We start from the raw sequence: 20,732 nt of genomic DNA on the forward strand, positions 1-20,732 counted from the left end.
CTTTCTGTTTCTTAGTTTACCTTCTAACAGTCAGGTGCCTCTGCTGTAGGACTGCTGAGGTCCACTCCAGGCCCTCCTTGCCTGGGGATCACCTGCAGCAGCTGCTGAACAGTAAGTGTTGCTGCCAGTTTCTTCTGCTATCTTTGTCCCAGAAGGATACCCGCCAGACATCAGTCTGAGCTCTCCTTTATGAGGTGACTCTTTGGATATACTGGGGTCAGGGAGCAGCTTGAGGAGACACTCTGTCCTTTATAGGAGCTCAAGTGCTGAGCTGTGAGCTCCGTTGTTCATTTAGAGCTGCTGGGCTGGTATGTTTAAGTCTACAGCAGAACTCATAAACGCCTTTTTTTTTTTTCCCCCAGGTGCTCTGTCCTGGGGAGTCAGGGCTTTATTTATAAGCTTCTGTCATGCTGCTGCCTTTTTTCAGGGCTGCTTTGTCCAGTGAGGAGACAGCCTAGTCACAGTCTGCCTGCAGAGGCTTTGCTGAGCTGCTGTGGGGTGCACGCAGCTGCCGTGTGAACTTCCCTGCTGTCCTGTTTATATGGGTATAGTTAGAACTGCCTTGGCAATGGCAGCTCACCTCTGTAATGGCAGACTCTCTCTGTAATGGCAGGCTGCCTCAGCAATGGTGGACTACCTCTGTAGTGGTGGACTACCTTGGTAATGGCAGACGCTCCTCCCACACAGAGCTGGACCATCCTGGGTTCAGCTGTGCTTGCTGTGAAACTCTCAATCCAGAGCGTTTCAGATTGCTGTTTTTTTGTGGGCGTGGGACCAGCCAAGCCTGATCACCTGGCTCCCTGCCTCAGACCCCTTTTTATTTTTATTTTTTTCAGTTGAACGGGCAACTCTTGTCTCCCAGGTGTTCCAGTCACCTGTTGAAAAGGTGCCAGGATCTGTGTGATTTCCCATGCGGTGACCCACTGCACTGGCTGAAACAGCCGTGCAGAGATTCGTGGCACTTTTTTGCCTGGGACTCTCCTGGTCTGGCTCCCTGTTTCAGTACCTTTTTTATCAGTTGAAAGGGCGACTCTGCCTCCCAGGAGCTCCAATCACCAGCAAAAATGGCGCCCAGACCCGTGTATTTTGTGCAGAGACACGCTGTGCTGGCGAAAACCGCCGCGCTGGTGACCCATGGGGCTCCTCCGCCTGGGAATCTCCTGGTCTGTGGGCAATAAAAATCCTGTGGTGGCTCACACCTGTAATCCCAGGACTTAGGAAGCTGAGGTGGGCTGATCACCTGAGGTCAGGAGTTCAAGATCAGCCTGACCAATATGGTGAAACCCCATCTTTAAATTAAAAAAAAAAAAAAAAAAAAAATCCGTCTGGAAATGTGTCCACTCACCCTCCGCGCTTTTGCTGGAAGCTGCAATCCTGAGCCGCTCCTAATTGGCCATATTAGTAAGTTTATTCTTAGTTTTGGTTATCATGCATGAAATTTATATATATATAAACTTACATACATATTTAAGATCAGATATGACTTTTGATACTAAATCAATTTAAACGTGATTACTATAACACTTTAAAAACAACATATTTTTCTACTATATCTGAACACATTTAGAATTACACAAACTATTCTAACCATGGATATTACACCAGCATTTGAATATTTTGTAAATGTATACCTCTTTCCATTCTCCAAACACAGCCCTATTATAAGTTGTTAAATCATCAGTTGGCCTCCATTCCTCCACCTAATTTCCTCTCAATTTAAGTTAGACACTAACAGAACCACGTTCTTGAATAATTACTTTAAAACACTCTTTCTTAAACACTGAGAATAGCTCTTAATTAAAAAATTAAAATACCTAATTAGATTTTATGAACTTTTATGAAAGGGCATTTACCAAACCATCTCCTTGCCCCATTTCACTATCATCCCTCTCTCCACCCCAGCTTCCCTAGCTTGACTCACCTTACATTTCTTCTCTTGTTCTAATTACTTAAATATGTATTCATCTCTGGGTAGCTGAAATTAACTAGATCTGAAAGTCTACTGTTTATTCTCCGTATTTTTTATTTTTTTTAAGTATACTAAAGCAACCTGATAAACTGTTTCCTTAATCAGAATACAATATTATAAATTTCTCTCTAGGACTTTAGAAGCCTGAAAACCTGAGAAACCTCCAAAGACTCTGCTCATTATATTTCTTCTAGGTATGTATGGGTTTTCAGATATTTGTAGGGTGAGAATAGATTCATTTGCTTCTCGAAGCAGGTAGTAATCAAGAATTTACATGATAGTTTCTGCTCTTACCTCTATTGCTCGAATTACTTTAGAAAGTTCTTTAATAAGGTGTCCAGGTCTAACGTTGTCTGGAATTTCAAAGGCATGTTCAGATACAAGCTGTATTTGGATTAACAAAAATAAGAAAACCAAAGTTACTTACACTTTAATATGTAAAAACAAATTTACTAAACCAATTTTTGGATTCTCTTGACTTTATAGACATCATTTTCAAACACTAGTAAGCCAGGGTTCAGAGTTTATGTAGCTGGTGTAATGCCTTCTAAGGAGATTCTCATTAATATATAAAATCCTCTTAGATTGTGTTAAAAACAGACTTGTCTCACAGTGAATTGTGCTTTATATTGAGTAGTAACCTTGTACTCTACTCCTCAAAGCCTACTGTAATTCTAACTACTACTACTTATTGGTAAAGTAACAAATTAAGCTTAACATTTAATTCATAATGCATAAGGATTTTTAAGGAGAACACAGGCATTAACGTAATCCTAGTTTCTCTTACAAAATCTAATTTGAATAAATCTTTGTAGTTTTCTTTTTTCTTTTAATAGTCAAACATAAAACAGAAAAAAGAGCCCATCAACGGGAAAGGGGAAGGCTGGGCACGGTGACTCATGCCTATAATCCCAGCCCTTTGGAGGCTGATGTGGGTGAATCACCTGAGGTCAGGAGTTGGAGACCAGCCTGCTGGCCAGTAGTAGAGATGGTGAAACCTGTCTCTACTAAAAATATAAAAATTAGTCGGGCATAGTGGTACACACCTATAATCCTAGCTATTGGTGAGGCTGAGACAGGAGAATTGTTTGAACCCAGGAGGCAGAGGCTGCAGTGAGCCAAGATCTCGCTATTGCACTCCACCCTGGGTGACAGAGCAATACTCCATCTCAAAAAACAAAAAAAAAAAAAAAGGGAAAGTGGAATTGGTGGGTTACCATATCTACTGAATTGCAAACTAATGCCATTATTATGTCTATTTTCTAATTTTAATCTCTAGATCTAAGAATAATTTGGTTTTTTAGACACTCTCAACATAGTTTCTGCTTCTGCTTTATATCTTCTATTTGGTTTTAGCATCATTTGTTAAAACAAATTAAAACAAAAGTAATATAATCTTCTAATGCTGTGCTCTGATACTATTAAGTACATTACAAGCATTAAGTCATTTAAACCTTTAATTACCACTATGACATGGATACTACTATTATTCCCATTTTACAATCGACAGAACTGAGGCACAGAAGTCAGGTGATTTGCCCAAAGTCATGAAGCTAGTTTATTAGTAGCAAAGCTGAGCTTTGATTCCAAACATCTACTCCAGAATCCATGCTCTTAATCACTATGCTGAGCTGATTCGCATCTTAAAACAAATTTAATAAGATAGGTAATGTAAATATATTTGTTAAAATGTACTGCGCATGTATTAACAGAATTTATTATTGATAACTAATTTTACTATGCATCAAAATCACCTAAGAAGTTTGTTAAAAATAGAGGTTCAGATCCTAACCCCAAATCTATTAAATAGAATCCTTAGAGGAAGATCCAGGGGTTTTATTTTTATAAAAAGCTCTAGGCTGGGCGCGGTGGGTCATGCCTGTAATCTTAGCACTTTGGGAGGCCGAGGTGGGTGGATCACCTGAGGACAGGAGTTCAAGACCAACCTGGCCAACATGGAGAAACCCCGTCTCTACTAAAAATAACAAATATCAGCCAGGCATGCTGGTGCACACCTGTAATCCCAATTACTCAGGAGACTGAGGTAGGAGAAACGCTTGAAGCTGCAAGGCAGAGGTTGCAGTGAACTGAGATTCAGCTACACGCCAGCCTGGGCAATACAGCAAGATTCTGTCTCAAAAAAAAAACAAAAAACAAACAAAAAAAGCTCTAAAGGCAATTCTGATAAAGTCACGAATTTGAGAACCACATGTCTAAAGCCTTCAGTAGGAAATTATACAGTTTTGGCAACATATGCTTTATTTTGTTATTACCTTGTTGAACAGTTTTAAATTTGCTTATGGCTTTCGTTGTCACCTAGACAATAAGGTCTTTCACAGTGGAGGACATATTTTTATTTTCCTGACTGCTTCCATAGTGTTGTGCTCTAGCAGATATGTAGCAATGATAATAAAGTGAAGACAGAGTATAAAATCATTGGTACGGTAACCTATTAATTACTGTCTCCCAGTATTTCTTAAAAGCAAGGTTTTGTTTTTTTTCTTGAGATGGAGTCTCGCTCTGTTGCCCAGTCTAGAGTGCAGTAGTGCAATCTCGGCTCACTGCAACCTCTGCCTCCCAGATTCAAGTGATTCTCCTGCCTAAGCCTCCTGGGTAGCTGGGACTACAGGCGTGGCCCACCACGCCTGGCTAATTTTTTGTATTTTTAGTAAAGATGGGGTTTCACTATATTGGCCAGGCTGGTCTCAAACTACTGACCTCATGATCCGCCTGCCTTGGCCTCTAAAAGTGCTGGAATTACAGGCGTGAGCCACCATGCCTGACCTAAAAGCAAGATTTTTATGTCAAGGGACATTCAATAAATTAATATGGATGCAGCCAGGTACAGTAGCTCATGACTGAAATCCCAGCACTTTGGGAGGCCAACTTGGGTGTATCACCTGAGATCAGGAGCTCAAGACCAGCCTGGCCATCATGGCAAAACCTCATCTCTATCAAAAAATACAAAAATTAGCTGGGCGTGGTGCCGTGCACGTATACAGCTACTTGGGAGGCTAAGGCAGAAGAACTGATTGAACCTGGGAGGTGGAAGTTGCAGTGAGCCAAGATCACACCATTGCAGTCCAGACTGAGCAACAGATCAAGACTCTAAAAAAAAATAGAAGAAATTAATATGGACATGTATTTTCATCAGCTCACATATATATGTATCACTTATTAAAGCATTATGTGCAAAAGTCCATGGAGTTATAATAAAGATGAGAAAGACAGTCCCTGTTCAAGAGCTCACAGACCCAGCTGAAGGAAACACAGATATATTACCTTATAAACATCTGTTTTAAGCCCAGAGGCATTAGAAATACAGCATGGAAGCATAAGGGAAGGAAACACTAACTCCAAATGGAAATCTGGAGGTGGTGGGATTCAAATGCAAACAACTAGCTCATATTTTAGTGAAAATAGAAAGCTCGTGCTTGAAATTTGGACTCTCCTTTCCTTAGTTTTTAAATAAATCCAGCAGAGTGGTAAGGAGTATAGGCTTTAAAATCCCACAGATCTAAGTTTTAAGTCCTAGCTTTACCAGTTCTCTTGGGCAAGTTATTTAACTCTTTGAACCTCAGCTTTCCCTTATGTAAAATGGTGGTACCAATAGCACACAGACCTCATACAGTTGGCTTTGCGGATTAAGTGAGATCATGTGTATATAGACTAAGCACAGTGCTTTCAGCACATTATAAGGCTTCAATGTTATTTTTTATTATTCTATATCTATGTTCATTTCTTAGTCAATTTCGTAAATATACTTGAATTACTTTCTTTTCCAGATCAAAGATTAAAGAAATACCTAAATACTATATTCTCAGAAACCAGTACATTTGTATATACTGCATAATAAAATGCAGGTTTATATACAGCATGATTTCTTTTTGAGAACTGAGTCTTGCTCTGTCACCCAGGCTGAAGTGCAATGGCATGATCTTAGCTCACTGCAACCTCCACCTCCCGGGTTAAAACAATTCTCCTGCCTCAGCCTCCCGAGTAGCTGGGATTACAGGCACCTGCCAGTATGCCTGGTTAATGTTTATGTTTTTAGTAGAGGTAGGGTTTTACCATGTTAGTCAGGCTGGTTCCAAACTCCTGACCTCAGGTGATCCACCTGCCTCGGCCTCCCAAAGTGCTAGGATTAAAGGCGTGAGCCATCGCCTGGCCATAAAGCATGATTTCTATTCCCTGTACTACTGGCACTCACAAGTGCTGCCAAAATAGCCCAAGGACTCTGTTTTCCTAACCTTGCCACATAAAACACAGTGATTTCACTATTAAAACAACTTACTTCTTTTTTCATCCATAATTTTAAAGCAGTATGCAGTGCTTTCACTCCCTGTACTAGGTAAGTTTGAGGCTGGAAACCATCTTCTCTCAGTTCTGTAGGAATGGAAATGGGGGTGGGAAAAAAAAAACGTTAAAATGTTCTAAAGTTAAAGGGATTAACTTCAGATTTTGAGTAACCACCAAATATAAAACTACAAAACTTCCAAATTAATAAAAAGATTAAAAAGTGAAATATGAAATGATCAATTCAAAAAGACAAAAGAAAGAGAATTACATTAAATGTAATTTATTAAATACTCCAGTTAAAAGAAAGTCCATTTCATTGGATTTAATTTTTTGTGTAGAGATGGGGTCTCAGTATGTTGCCCAGGCTGGTCTCAAACTCCTGGCTTCAAGCAGTCCTCCAGCCTTGGCCTCCCAAAGAGCTAGAATTACAGGCGTGAGCCACTGTATCTGGCCAGATTTTAAAATAAGCTAAATATTCATACATACCATATTTAAAAAAATAGGAAAGTTTCAAATAAAAAGATGGGAAAAAGATACCAAGCTTCCAAAAGAAAGGTGGTGTAACTGTCATTAATATAAAGCGTTATTTCATAATGACCAAGGATTCAGTTCACCAGAATGACATATATAACCATTTAGAATTTGTGCTCAATAACACAGTATGAAAATATAGAAAGCAGTAACTAGACAGAACTACATGGAGAAATAAACAACTCCACAATCACAGTGGAAGATTTTCAAATATTTCTCTTGGTAAGAGATAGAGGAAATGAACTAAAAAAAAATCAGTAGACATATATTCAATTTGAACAATATAAAACTTGATTAAATGGCCATAAATAGAATATTGTACCCAGCAACTGCAGAATACACATTCTTTTCAAACACACACAGAACACTTAGAAAATTCATCCATTTTCCAGAACCATAAACAAGTCTCATCAAAGTCCAAGACCTAAATCATATATATGTTCATAATGCAGGTAAGCTAAAGAAAGCCTATATGTTTAGAAATTAAGAATGCAGACATTAAGAAATAGACTGCTAACATATGGGTCAAAGAAAAACATTGGAAATCAGATAATATGTTGGTTAAACAATAATAAAAACATATCAAAATGTGTTATATACTATACATGCAGAGAAACATATAGCTTTAAATACTTATGTTAGACAAGAAGGCTAAAAATTAATGAGCTGAAGACCCACATAAAAGTTTTAATACCAAAAAAACCTGATAAAAATAATAATCATAAATTAACAAAACAGTAAACAGGGCCTCAAACAGGGTCTTAAAAAAAGTAACAAAATTAATATAAAGAGAAAATAAGCACAAATATCCAGGTATGGTGAATAGAAATAATGTCATTACAAATGCCACAGATATTCAGTAGGTAAGAAGGTAACATGAAGAACTTTATTACTTTTGCACCAATCCAGTAATAAAAATAAAAGAAAAAATAATTTTTGAAAAAGAACTTTATGCCAACAAATGTCAAATTTTAGATGTAATTTCTAGATACATTTTAAGAAAATATTTATACAAATGAACTCAATAATTAGTCAGTAAAGCTTTCTAGTCCTTTAATCACTAAAGACACTGACTTAGCAGTCAAAAATCTTCCCACAAAGAAAACCATAGATCCAGATCATCAGTGAGTTCTACTGTCATTCAAGAAAGAAATCATTCCAATGGTACACACACTTCTCTGGAGATCAGAAACAGAAAGAACAATCTCAACATTTTGTCTGAGGCTAGCATAACTTTCATATCAAAATCTAACAAGGACAGCATTGAAAAACAAATTTCACTCATGTGCCAAAATGCACACAGTCTATGTAATATGCAAATATATAGAATATATAAAATATAAACATATAGAATATAAACAATATACTTAACCTAGTGGTATATAAAAATTATAAATTGGGTTAATATTAGAAAATCAATTAATATAACTGCTAAATTAAAAGGTTAAAGAAGAAATGACTTTTCATATATGCAGGCAAAGCTTTTCATAAAATTAAACTACATTTTTAAAAAGAAAGGAAAAAAACAACCTTTTAGCTAACTTAGAATAGACAAGGACTTCCTAAACCTGATAAAGGTTATCAACAAAAAGCCTACAACAAAGGTAATAATGGCAAAAGATTGAAAGCTTTCCTTCTGAGACTTGAAACAAAGATACAGCTGCCCACCTTTGCCATTTCTATTCACTATTTCCCTGGAGGTCCTAGACAACTTGGTAAAGCAATGAAAAAAAAAAAGATAAAAATATTAGAAAAGAAGGAACAAAACTCATTATTTGCTGAGGCTGTATATGACTGTGTATTAGAGAATCCAAAAAAAGCCTCAGATGATTAAATAATATTTTTTGTTTGTTTTATTTTTGAGATGGAGTCTCGTTCTGTTGCCCAGGTTGGAGTGTAGTCGTGCTATTTTGGCTCACTGCAACCTCTGCCTCCAGGGTTCAAGCAACTCCCCTGCCTCAGCCTCCTGAGTAGCTGGAATTACAGGCATGCACCACCATGTCTGGCTAATTTTTCTGTATTTTTTTTAGTAGAGGTGGGGTTTCACCATATTGGCCAGGCTGGTCCCTTAGGTCATCCGCCTGCCTTAGCTTCCCAAAGTGCTGGGATTACAGACATAAGCCACTGTGCCCGGTCAAATAATCATTTTTAAGAAGGTTGCTAAAATAAGTATAAAAATTAACTGCTTCTGTATTCCAGAATCACATGGTAAGTTGAAACATATGAAATTGCTAATATTTGACTATTTTTGAAGTACAAAAACAAATTTCATGTGAGTTCAACCATATATATATAAATACTTAGGAATGATTTATATGGTTTGGATCTGTGTCCCCACACAAATCTCATGTTCAGTTTTAATCCCCAATTATTGGAAGTGGGGCCTGGTGGGAGGTGGTTTGATCATGAAGCTGGATCCTTCACGAATGGTTTTGCACCATCCTCTTGGTGCTGTTCTCGTGACAAGTAAGTTCTTATGAGGTCTGGTTGTTTTAAAATGTGTAGCATCTCTCCCTTCACCCTAACTTGCTCCTGCTCCCCCTTTGCCTTCCACCATGGTTATGTCTCCTGAGGGCTCCCCAGAAGCTGAGCAGATGCTAGCATCATGCTTCCTGTAGAGCCTGAGGAACCCTGAGCCAATTGAACCTCTTTTTTTAATAAATTACCCAGTCTCAGATATTTCTTTATAGCAATGCAAGAACAGACTAATATGTTTTTATAATAGTACTAAAAAGTAGATGGAGTAAATCTAGCAAGAGATACATATGTAAAATTTTTACCAAAAAAGAAATGCCAAAAGACATTAAAGATCTAAATAAAGAGAGATGTTCCATGTCATTTTTATAAAATTCAGTATTTATTGACATCAAATTTTGCCCAAATTGATTTCTAGAGTTAACATGTTCAAAGTAAAAATCTCCACAATACTTGTTTGCTTGCTTTTGGAAGAGTGGTGTCAGCTTGTAATGAGTAACTCAAAAATTTATATAAAAATGAAAGGGAAAAGAAAAACCAAGACATACTTGAAGGAGGAGGACCTACCAGATATCAATTCTTATCAAAAGGTTAATAAGATAGTGTGCTTGGTGGAGAGACAGACTGCTAGCCCACTGGAACAGGAGGGTGGGTGAGTATGTGTGTATATACCACAGGACCTGCACAGATGTCAACACAAGATAAAGGAGAGTTGTGGTGTTTATGAAGAACAGAAAAAGAATGGATTACTCAAAATATGGTGCTGGGACAAGAGGATATGTATATAAAAGCAAGTGAAAATACACTCCCACCACCCACACACACACTCACACACACAAACAACAGTAAAAGCTTTTAGAAAACAAGGATATCTGCAAGACCCTGGGATAAGAAAAGAACCCCTTAAATAAGGCACAGAAAGCACTAACCATAAACGTTGAAAAAAAAAAAGAAAACTGTTAAAGAAATTTTGTCTTTCAGTAAAGAGAAAATCCAAAAAAACCTATACACGTATGAAAAAAATACCCCATTCCATTAATAATAAGGGAAATGCACATTAAAAGCACAAAGAATACTGCTTCATATGCATAAGGTTTGCAAAAATTATAACCTAACAATATCAAGTACTGGCCAGAGCACAAAGCTTTGTGAACTCTCATGCCCTGCCATGGAAATGAAAATTGGAAACAATTTGGCAACAACTACTAAATTCTGTCTATGACCTGGCAATTGGGCCTGTTTTCTGGAGTAATTCTTGCACTAGGTGACAAAGACGAGAACTTCTTAGCAACATTTTCCATAATTGCCAAAACCCAAAAATAACTCCAGAATGTCGAACTGCAGAATCTGTGTGTGTGTGTGTGTGTGTGTGTGTATCTATGTATCTATTCATAGTATATTCATACAACAGAATAGCAATGAAAACGACAGCCACACACAAAAACATGAATGAATCTCACAAACAATGCTGAGCAAAAGGTTACAAGAGAATACCAGTAATTTATTCATATGAAGTGTGCAAATGGAGAAAATTATTTTAGTTTATAACACAGGTGATAAAACTGAAGAAAAGGATTATAACAAAAGTCAGGATAACGATTATGTCTAGAAAGGACGCAGAAAGGTGTAATAAGAAAGATAACAGAGCATTTCTAAGGTGTTGGCAAGGCTGTTTTTGCTTAATTTGGGTACTTTTTACCTGAGTAATAACAGCTTTATTCTTAAAACAGTGTGTGTGTGTGTGCGTGTGTATGAAGTGCATGTGTGTGAGCTATATAAGCAACTATTTTAATAACATAGTTTATGATGGTAAAGTATATATAAACACAAATGCCTTGAGTTTTTTAATCAAATTGTGATAATCTAAAACCAAAAAAAAAATCTATTAGATGTGGTCCAAAACTCAGCTAGGTTGAAACAAAGGATTTCGATTCTGCACAGTGGCGAATTTCCTTACACAAATCCAAACTGGTTCATTGTTTTACTATTACTGACATCAAACACAGTAAAGAGTTTCAGGTGATTCAACCTCATTTAACCCACGATATAAGCCTTAGAACAATCTGAGAGTTGGCAAACAATAGACCTCAATGTAAAGTAAAAAGGTTAGGGATGACAGAACAACATAATTTGGGGTCACAAGACCACCATTCCTGTTTCAAGGATGAATGCTTAAAACAATGCCAATTGCTATAATAATCATTTGGGTTTTGCCTTGATGAGACTGGATTGAATCACTGATTGCCAGGGATTCTATACTAATCTGGATAATGAAATGAAACATAACAACCTACAAATACCCTTTTCTAATAATCCTTTAAAAAAAAGTCTTTAATGTATAGAGTAAAGCCTTCCATCAGACCTCAATGTTTCTGGACTTACGACAGCCTAACACAAAGACTAAACAGTTCTAAGATGAAGTATTGCTCCTGTGGCTTCATGAGCAATGTCAAGATTTTGTCTTTCAGATAAAACTCTTAATTTGTTTTAAAAAGTTTTAAATTAGTTTTAAAAAGTTAAAGGATGAGCCTCTCTTAGACATTAGTGGAAAAAAAGATCACTGTGCATAACCCCAGGGGTACAGGCGCGCGCGCGTTTGTGTGTGTGTCAGGAACTTGGAGTCTTGGGACAGAAAGAAAAGAGGGGACAAAGCACCCTGAACCAAGTATAGAAAGTTAAAGGATGAGCCTCTCTTAGACATTAGTGGAAAAAAAGATCACTGTGGATAACCCCAGGGGTACAGGCGTGCGTGTGCGTGTGTGTGTGTGTGTGTGCGTGTGTGTGTGTGTGTGTGTGTGTGTCAGGAACTTGGGAGTCTTGGGACAGAAAGAAAAGAGGGGAGAAAGCACCCTGAACCAAGTATAAAATTGCCAGCCTCTTAACCAGAAGGTTCAATAGTTGGGATTTATTTCCACAAAATGAGGAAATTTATGAGTGTTTTTAAAAGTATTTAAAAGTGTTCCTGTCTGTCTAGGCTTGCACTTAAATAGGAGACTATAAACTCTATTGTCCAGTATTTTAATGAAAACTATGTATGGCAACTCTGCAGTCCACTGTAACATTCTTACAGCCAAGAAAAATATCTGGGATCACTGAATGTGTCAGGGATTCATGATAAGGATTCATTTCTGGAGCAGAGACTGGTCTTGTGAAGAAAGGACCTGTCCCTTCTCACGCATGGGCTTCTACCTCCATCCCATACACCAGAAGCACTGCCAGGACATCTCTGCACTGTGCTGTAAGGTGGGGGGTTTAGGGTACATTGTTATATGAGTTTTATCATTTTAGTTCTGTACATCCTATCTTGGGAAGTAAAGTTTTGGTTATTTCTTTTCATTTTACCTTTTCTTCTTGTTTAACTTTAAAATGGAAAAAGAAGCAAATGTTCGGAATGAACTTTACTGTCTAATCTGTTTATGTCTATTCTGAGAATTGCAAATTATAATAGTAGCACTATTTGCAAACTGACTAAAAAAGCAGACAAACTATTCTCACTAGCACATGAGCATGAGAAGCAGACAATAGAAGCAAGTGACATCAGTCTCCAACTTGACTGTTCAAAGATTAAATTGAAATATTAAAACATCAAAATTCTATCTTTTAAAAATGTAGTTTTTAAGTTCAAATATAAAGATGTGTTCAAAAAAGGTTTTTTTCTTCAACTACAGAATCATTTCAGTTGGTCTGTATGCTAATGGGTGACTTAAATACTAGCCAGCATAGTGTTCATAATGGTGATAGCACAGACATTACCTGATTCTCTCAGGACGTGAAAATTATTCCCTCTGGTTTGCTTGTTTTTCTTTTTTGTGTTTTTGAGACAGAGTCTTGCTCTGTCGTCCAGGCTAGAGTGCAATGGCATGACCTTGGCTGCAACCTCTGCCTCTCGGGTTCAAGTGATTCTCCCTACCTCAGCCTCCCAAGCAGCTGGGATTACAGGCACACATGCCTGGCTACTTTCTTGGTTTTGTTTTTGTTTTTTTGAGACAGAGTCTCACTCAGTCACCAGGCACCAGGCTGGAGTGCAGTGGCACAACCTGGGCTCACTGCAACCTCTGCCTCCCGGGTTCAAGCAATTCTCCTGCCTCAGCCTCCCACGTAGCTGGGACTACGGGCACACGCCACCACACCCAGCTAATTTTTTTGTATTTTTAGTAGAGACGGGGTTTCATCATGTTGGCCAGGTTGGTCTCGAACTCCTGATCTCAGGTGATCTGGCTGCCTCAGCCTCCCAAAGTGCTGGGATTATTGGCGTGAGCCAGCGTGCCCAGCCTAGTTTGCTTTTTTAAAAGCAAATTTTAGGAACGTGTATTAGGTAAGTCTCTTGACATAAACTGCGTTTTTAAGAGTCAGGCACTGTCACATGCTTGATAATGTCTGCAGGCTTCTAGAGTACTAGATGGAATGAACATTTCTAATGTTACTTACGTTGTTCTGATCCAAGCATTTTATAACTAATTTTAAGAACATGGATTGTCAGGTTATAGACTAGAGACTCTAACTTGCTGAAAAGGTTCCTGAATGGGGGAAACCATGTATTTAAAAAACAAAATAGGAGAGACATCCATACTCTACTATAAAAGGGACACTTTCTGTCAGGTGGCTATGAGTGAATTTACAAACAATATGCATCATATCATATAAAAATATGCAAATTGTTACTTACCTTTCAGGGTTTCCAGCAAGTTTTTGGCTACGAACCAACATATGGCTTCAAAGAAAGGGAATTTGAAAAGATCTGGTGTTTTTAGCCTTTTCTCCATCTCATAACACCTAAATGAATTTGAAGAAATATTTAATATTAATATTAGCATTTCAAAGTTAAATAAAAGTAACCAACCTGAAAATAAAATAAGCAGGTCATGATATATAAGACCAGTGAAGTGTTTTACATTGCTTAGCAACATCACATTTGGACAAGACTGAATTGTGATCTTATCCAGGTTCTAACTATAATTTGACGGTATACTAAAAAATTGTATTGAAAGGTTCTAACTATAATTTGACAGTATACTAAAAAATTGTATTGAACTTCACAGAAGATCAAGATCATACCTTGGGATTTGTATCCTAGTTTTAACAAAAGAGATTTTTACAAAGGTTCTACTATAATAAATAAAAGTATGTGTCTTAGAAAACAGCTCCATGTGTAAGACAACAGTGCAATACTCACCCAAAAGTTTTCTTTAGGCTCAACTAAGCATTCCAGCTCAAGACCACATTTGGCACAAATAGCAGGAGCCATCCCTCCCTCAGGGACAGCTCAGATACAAAGAGACAAGATCCACACTTGGTAGGTGTGGCGGCTGCTTAAAGGCTTATGCCCTGTAAGAGCCACCATCTCCTGTGATAACTCCACGCAAAGATGCATAGCTTCTAGGGATCTCTATGAGTATGCCAAGTTACAAGAGTTACCACATTCAGGCAAATCCAAAGATATCACTTCTTACTAGGTATTAGGTATTTCTAGTTCTCCCAGTCCTGATGCAGTTTATCAATCAAGAATCATTTTTACCATAAGCATTGTTACCTAGTAAAAGTCTACACTCATTAGACTACCAAGGGAAGTGAGTTATACAAAGATCAAATTCTCAAAAAGAGAGGAAAGAGCTATTAATCCTTTACCTGCAGCAAAATTAAAGCAGGTGTTTTGATAGCAGTCCTGACTTAGGGTTGCTTTTATTTTTTTTTAGCACCATATGTCACATCTGAGTCTGACCAGATTATGTTCATTTCCCTCACTGCAAGAATAGCCAAAGGAGAAGACATACATTTTCATAAAATTTTGAAATTTGGGATGTTACCTGAATAAGTTCCTTTTTTGTTGTTTTAGATTTGAAATGCAAAGTATCCTCCTGGCAAAATTTTAATATACTACTGTTATTAAAAGCTCCTATTCCTAATAATATCTCAGGTACTATTTCCATGGAATCTCAAATAAAATATGCTATCACTTTTTTAAGTTAAAAAAAAGAGTATCCTATTTTTAAAAAGGACAAAAGGTTATTTAAATGCAGATGACACAAACCTGAGCTGCATGCCAATGTTAAGGTTGTGCAGGAAGTTCCCCCCAAAAGCCATACAGTCCTGAGAAGTGAGCACAGCATGAATCCACCCTGAAACGGTTAAAAAGATAAAAAGCAGTGATTTTTCAATATGTAAACCAAACAAATATATCTACCTGTGAAGTAACTCAAAATATCAATCTGTTTATTTCATATTCCAGTACTAGAGAAATTAATGTTTATTACAAGCTATAGATTAATTTAATTATTTATTAAATGCCCATTATATGCTAGGCTCTGTGCTGAGTTTGAGAAATAAGCTGAAGCTTTCTTGCAGTTGTTACCGTATTTGTCTTTTTGTTTTTAAAAATAGAGATGGGGTCTCCCTTTGTTGCCTAGGCTGGTCTCAAACTCCTGGCCTCAAGTGAACCTCTCACCTTGGCCTCCCAAAGTGCTGGAATTAAGGCATGAACCACTGTGCCCAGCCTGTTTTTGTTTTCCAGTTTAAAAACACAACCCAACTTTATATTCAAGATTTTACTATGAGACCAGCCAAACCTCGTTTGAATTAGAAAAGCACATTTTCCATTAGAGAACACTAGGACTGGTGGCACACTCCACATCCCTAGTGTCGTCCTGAAATTACGTCCTGAAAGGGCTAAGCAGAGGAGGACCACAGGATTCAATCTGAGACCTGACGCTGTAAGAAGGAAAAGGTACATTACCCGCATTTAATTATGAAGCGTTATGGTCCTGTAAATATAGGCGTTACTGATAAAAATGATAATCTGTATTCCCATAAAAATGTTTACAAAGTGATAATCATTTCTAAGACATGACACCTAACTATTGAAAAAAATGTTGAGAGACTTGAAGACTTCACCAGAAATATATACTCACATATTTGTATGCAAATTAGCTTTTAAAATATACAAATCCCATTTTCTTTATATTTTTCATCTTTTGACCCCTCACTGTACTGTAACACAATAACAAAAAAACCCTCAAAGGACTCACTTTCAAGTGTGCCCATTTCTGTGCTCAAAAGCACAAAGCCTTGAGCTTGACCTTGAAACCACAAATTAGAAGTCTGTGCCAACTACAAATCCTACACATCAGTGGCTCTCAAAAGCAGCAGTACTGCCCGTTCAGGATGTTTTGGAACATTTAGGGGCTTTTCTGATTGTCACAATGATCTGGGAGCACTACTGGCAATCTGTGAGTGGGAGCCAGGAGTGCAACACAGGAGAGTGTTCCACACAAAATGAAATTGTCCTGCATTACTCAGGACTGTCAGCTTTTCCTGAGCATTCATATAGGTACAAAGCCTGTCCTATTAACTATCTGAGCCTAGAAATTAGAACTCTATATATGTGTGTGTGTGTGTATGTATATACATACACACACACACACACACACACACGCACGCACACACGGTATATTTTCATGGTCTTGGCGCAATTTCCAGAAATACGAAAACTGTACTGTAGTTTGTTTGGAAGCTTGTCAGTTGCTAATTACCTTGGGTAAAAAAAAATCACATTGCATACAGCAGTGGTTCTCCAAATATAGTCCCCATCCCAGCAGCACTTGCATCAGCCAATAACTTGTTAGAAATCCACATTCTCAGGCCCACTCCAGATCCACAGAATCCAAACCTTGGCCATGAGGTCCAGTAATCTGTGTTGTAACCAGACCTCCAGGTGATTCTGACCCTCCGGGAAGTATCAGTACCTACACCAGTGCTACTGATAGAATTTGTGCTACCACGGAGACACACCTAGATTGAGTTCCTTATGCAATTACCATTTCATTCTGTTCTCTAATGCTGCTGTGCCTAGGCAGGCACATACTGAAATAGTATTTCATTTTAAATTACCTTTTTATTTCCTCTTTATATTATAGTTAGGACATTAAATCTATTTAAAAAATTATTCTATGAATGTCAATTTATTATTTTGAAGAGGGTACAACAAAATACTTATTATAAAAGCGAGAAGTACGAAGATTTAAGGGAGGGGCAGTCACAATGTGAATTAACCCACTCACAATGAAAATATGATACTTCTCTTGGCAAATATTCTGGTAGTTCTAAGGTACTTCTTCATTTATTCAACACACATTTAATATTATATACCAGAGGCAAGGCGAGAAAGCGGGGCTTGTGGGAACAGATCCCCTTGAACTCTACAGTCATTAGGGTCACCAAAACCAGCACACAATTCTTAAAACCACTGGTCTGGACAGTCTATACATTCATTCACATCTCAAAATGACAGACCTGATACCTATACTTGAGGCTACAGCTAAGACTGATACTCAGTCCTTTCTCTGAGGGTCTCTCAAGACACATCCTTAGCCTCCTAACTGTCTAGGGACAGCAGCCCAGATTCTTACAGGCTTGGTCTTGAACAGCAATGGAGAGCTGACCACAGTTCAGACTATCAAAATTAAAAACTTTTGTGCATCAAGGAACATTATCAAGAAAGTGAGCAGACAACGCACAAAATGGGAGCAAATATTTGCAAATCATATTTACTGATATGGGTCTAGTATAGAGACTATATAAAGAATGCTTACAAATTAAACAATTAAAAAAGACAGATAACCCAATTTTAAAATGAGCAAAGGGGGTTTGAATAGACATTTCTCCAAAGAGGGTATACAAATGCCCAACAAGAAAAATGCTCAGCATCATACTCATTAAGGAAATGTAAATCAAAATCATGAAATATCACTTTACATCCACTAGAATAGAAGGCAATTACAGCACTGGTGAGGATGTGGAGAAACTGGAACCCAAATACACTGCTGGCAGGAATGTAAAATGGTGCCATTTGGAGAACAGTTCAGCAATTCCTCAAGAAGTTAAACGTAGTTAAACCATGTAATGCAGCAATTCCACTACAAGCTATATTTACCCAAGAGAAATGAAAACATGCCTCCACATTAAAAACTGTATACAAACATTCAAAGCACCACCATTCAAATAGCCAAAATGGGAAAACAACCCACATGTCCATCAACTAGTGAATGGATAAACGAAATACAGTAAAGTTGAGGACCCCTTATCCAAAATGCATGGCACCAGTAGTACTCAGATTCCAGATTTTTTTTTTTTGATCTTGGAATATTTGCATTATATACTTGCCGGCTGAACGTACCTAATCTGAAAATCCAAAATCCAAAATGCTTCAATAAGCATTTCCTCTTGAAGATCATGCAGATGCTCAAAAGGTTTAAATTTTAGAGCATTTCAGATTTTAGACTTTTGGATTAGGGATGCTCAGCCTGTATATCCTACAATGGAACATTACTGGGCCATGAAAAGATGAAGTACTGATACAGGCTACAACCTGGATGAGCCCAGAAAATAATATGCTAAGTGAAAGAGGCCAGATGCAAAAGCCCGCATGTCGTATGATTCCATCTACATAAAGAATCCAGAAGAGGCAAATCCACAGAGACAGAAGGTACATTCGTGGCTGTCAGAGGCTGAGGGGAGGCAGGAATGGGGAGTGACTGCTGAAGAGTTCAGGGTTTCTTTCTGAGACAATGAAAATGTTCTAGAATTAGATAGTGGTGATGTCTGCCCAACTTTATTAATCTACTAAAAACCACTGAGTTGTATATTTTAGAAGGGTGAATATTATGGTATGTGAATTTTATCTCAATAAAAATAAAAATGGAGGCAAATGACATAAATACAATGCCAAAAGAAGTCCTAACTATAAAAGAAATTCTCTAAGGAACAAAAAGTAAAATGTCCAAGATCAGAATTATTTATTAACAAATGTCATAAAAATTACTTTCCAAACATGTTAAAGCCAAAGGTTCTAATTAAAAGCCAACTCCATGTGACTATCATTCATGGTGAGTAGGGGGTGAGATGAAAACCTTACCTGTAGGAACAAATAAGGTATGTCCCTGCTTTACCACACATTTGTAGCATTTATCCACCTTATCCCCAAAGAACACCTCACTCTGGGTCACAGATGAACTCCAAGATTCATAACGTGCCAAATTTTCATCTGTTGGCTTTATTAAATAAAAAATCTTCTCACCCTAAAAGGAAATATCATACTATTTTTGAAAAAGCAAAAGCGATACTTAGAATAGCCTACAATGATGCAATTTCCCAATACAATGATAAAATTGAGATAATTACCAGACTATTTTAGGTTCAAAGACATATTTCACATCGCTTATTAGTAGCTATTGCCCTCAGTAAACATTTTTATGTTTAAAGCTTCCCCTCCTCAACTGACGAGGAGTCAATAAAGTAGTGTTGAAGAAATAGCTGCAAGACAGGAGGGTAGAGAACCACAAACATCCCACTGACCTCCCTCACTGTCAAGCAGAGAAGTAATTATGTGTTGACAGGCCCACAGTCATCTCTGCAAGCTTTGCCCTTTCTACCAAGATCCACAGCATAATGATTATTTTTAAATAAGCTTCCTTTAATAAACTACTCCTTGCTTCTTCATGAAGAAAAAAAAAAACTGGAACCCAAGGACCCAGCATCAAATATAGCCCAGAACATTGCCGAGGCACAAGCATTTGATATAGGTGAAGGCTCAGTTTCAATACCAGTTCTCTCCAATAGAACTTTCTGTGATAATGGAAATTTTTTGTGTCTGTGCTAACCAATACAGTAGTCATTAGCCACATGTGGCTACTGAGCACTTGAAATGTGCCTAGTATAAATGAGGAACTTAATTTTTAATTACATTCCATTTTAATTATTTAAATTTAGTCACACATGGCTCGTGACTACTGTTTTAAACAATGCAGCTCTAGATAAAGCAAGATGAACATAATTTAAAAAGAATTGGTTTTTTTGTTTGTTTTTTTGAGATAGGGTCTCGCTCTGTGGCCCAAGCTGGAGTGCAGTGATGCAGTCACAGCACACTGCAGCCTCAACTTCCTGGGCTCAAGTGATCCTCCTGCCTCAGCCTCTTGAGCAGTTATGACTACAGGCATGAGCCACCACACCTGGCTAATTTTTTTTATTTTTATTTTTAGAGACAGGGTCTCATTATGTTGCTCAGGCTGGTCTTTAACTCTTGGGAGCAAATAATCTTCTCACCTTGGCCACCTCTCAACGTGCTGGGAATATAGGTGTGAGCCACTGCACCCAGTCAAGAACAGGTATTTTTAAAGGCATCCCTGACTTATCCAACAAACTATCCTAGCCCAACATTAAGGCCAGAAGCAGTTATTACTGTAATTTTGCTCCTTCTTATTTAATTCAGGATACTTAATTAAAGAATAATTAAGGGAGAAAAGAATCAAAAAGAGACAAAAGGTTAAAAGAAACCAACTTAAAAGACGAGGGCAAAAGTAAATCTAATATAAATTTAAAAGTCATGGCTCTTCCATTACTTGAGATTTTTTTTAAAAATCACAACATTTGGCCGGGCGCGGTGGCTCAAGCCTGTAATCCCAGCACT

At 37.6% G+C, this 20,732-nt stretch overlaps 1 protein-coding gene and 1 long non-coding RNA gene across 3 annotated transcripts in view; one reads left to right on the forward strand and one right to left on the reverse strand.

Moving 5' to 3' along the window:
- LOC108283453 overlaps positions 1-20,732 on the forward strand; it is a 150,229-nt gene that overhangs the window by 60,353 nt on the left and 69,144 nt on the right. The window contains exon 3 of one of the 2 annotated variants that reach the window (XR_005195627.1): positions 2,102-2,257. The exons of the other annotated variant lie outside the window; for it this stretch is intronic. This is a non-coding gene — a long non-coding RNA (uncharacterized LOC108283453). Of the gene's footprint in view, positions 1-2,101; positions 2,258-20,732 lie in introns of those variants that run through there. 2 annotated transcript variants of the gene reach the window in all.
- Positions 1-20,732, reverse strand: part of KDM7A (lysine demethylase 7A) — an 88,960-nt gene that overhangs the window by 20,327 nt on the left and 47,901 nt on the right. The window contains exons 7-11 of the mRNA XM_017499795.2: positions 19,182-19,344; positions 15,303-15,390; positions 13,941-14,047; positions 6,264-6,355; positions 2,264-2,353 (exon numbers count right to left, since the gene is read on the reverse strand). Coding sequence (XP_017355284.1) covers positions 2,264-2,353; positions 6,264-6,355; positions 13,941-14,047; positions 15,303-15,390; positions 19,182-19,344 — 540 coding nt within the window. The remainder of the gene's footprint in view (positions 1-2,263; positions 2,354-6,263; positions 6,356-13,940; positions 14,048-15,302; positions 15,391-19,181; positions 19,345-20,732) is intronic.

The sequence above is a fragment of the Cebus imitator genome, unplaced genomic scaffold, assembly GCF_001604975.1.
Source record: "Cebus imitator isolate Cc_AM_T3 unplaced genomic scaffold, Cebus_imitator-1.0 Scaffold260, whole genome shotgun sequence".
In the NCBI taxonomy this organism is placed as follows: domain Eukaryota; kingdom Metazoa; phylum Chordata; class Mammalia; order Primates; family Cebidae; genus Cebus; species Cebus imitator.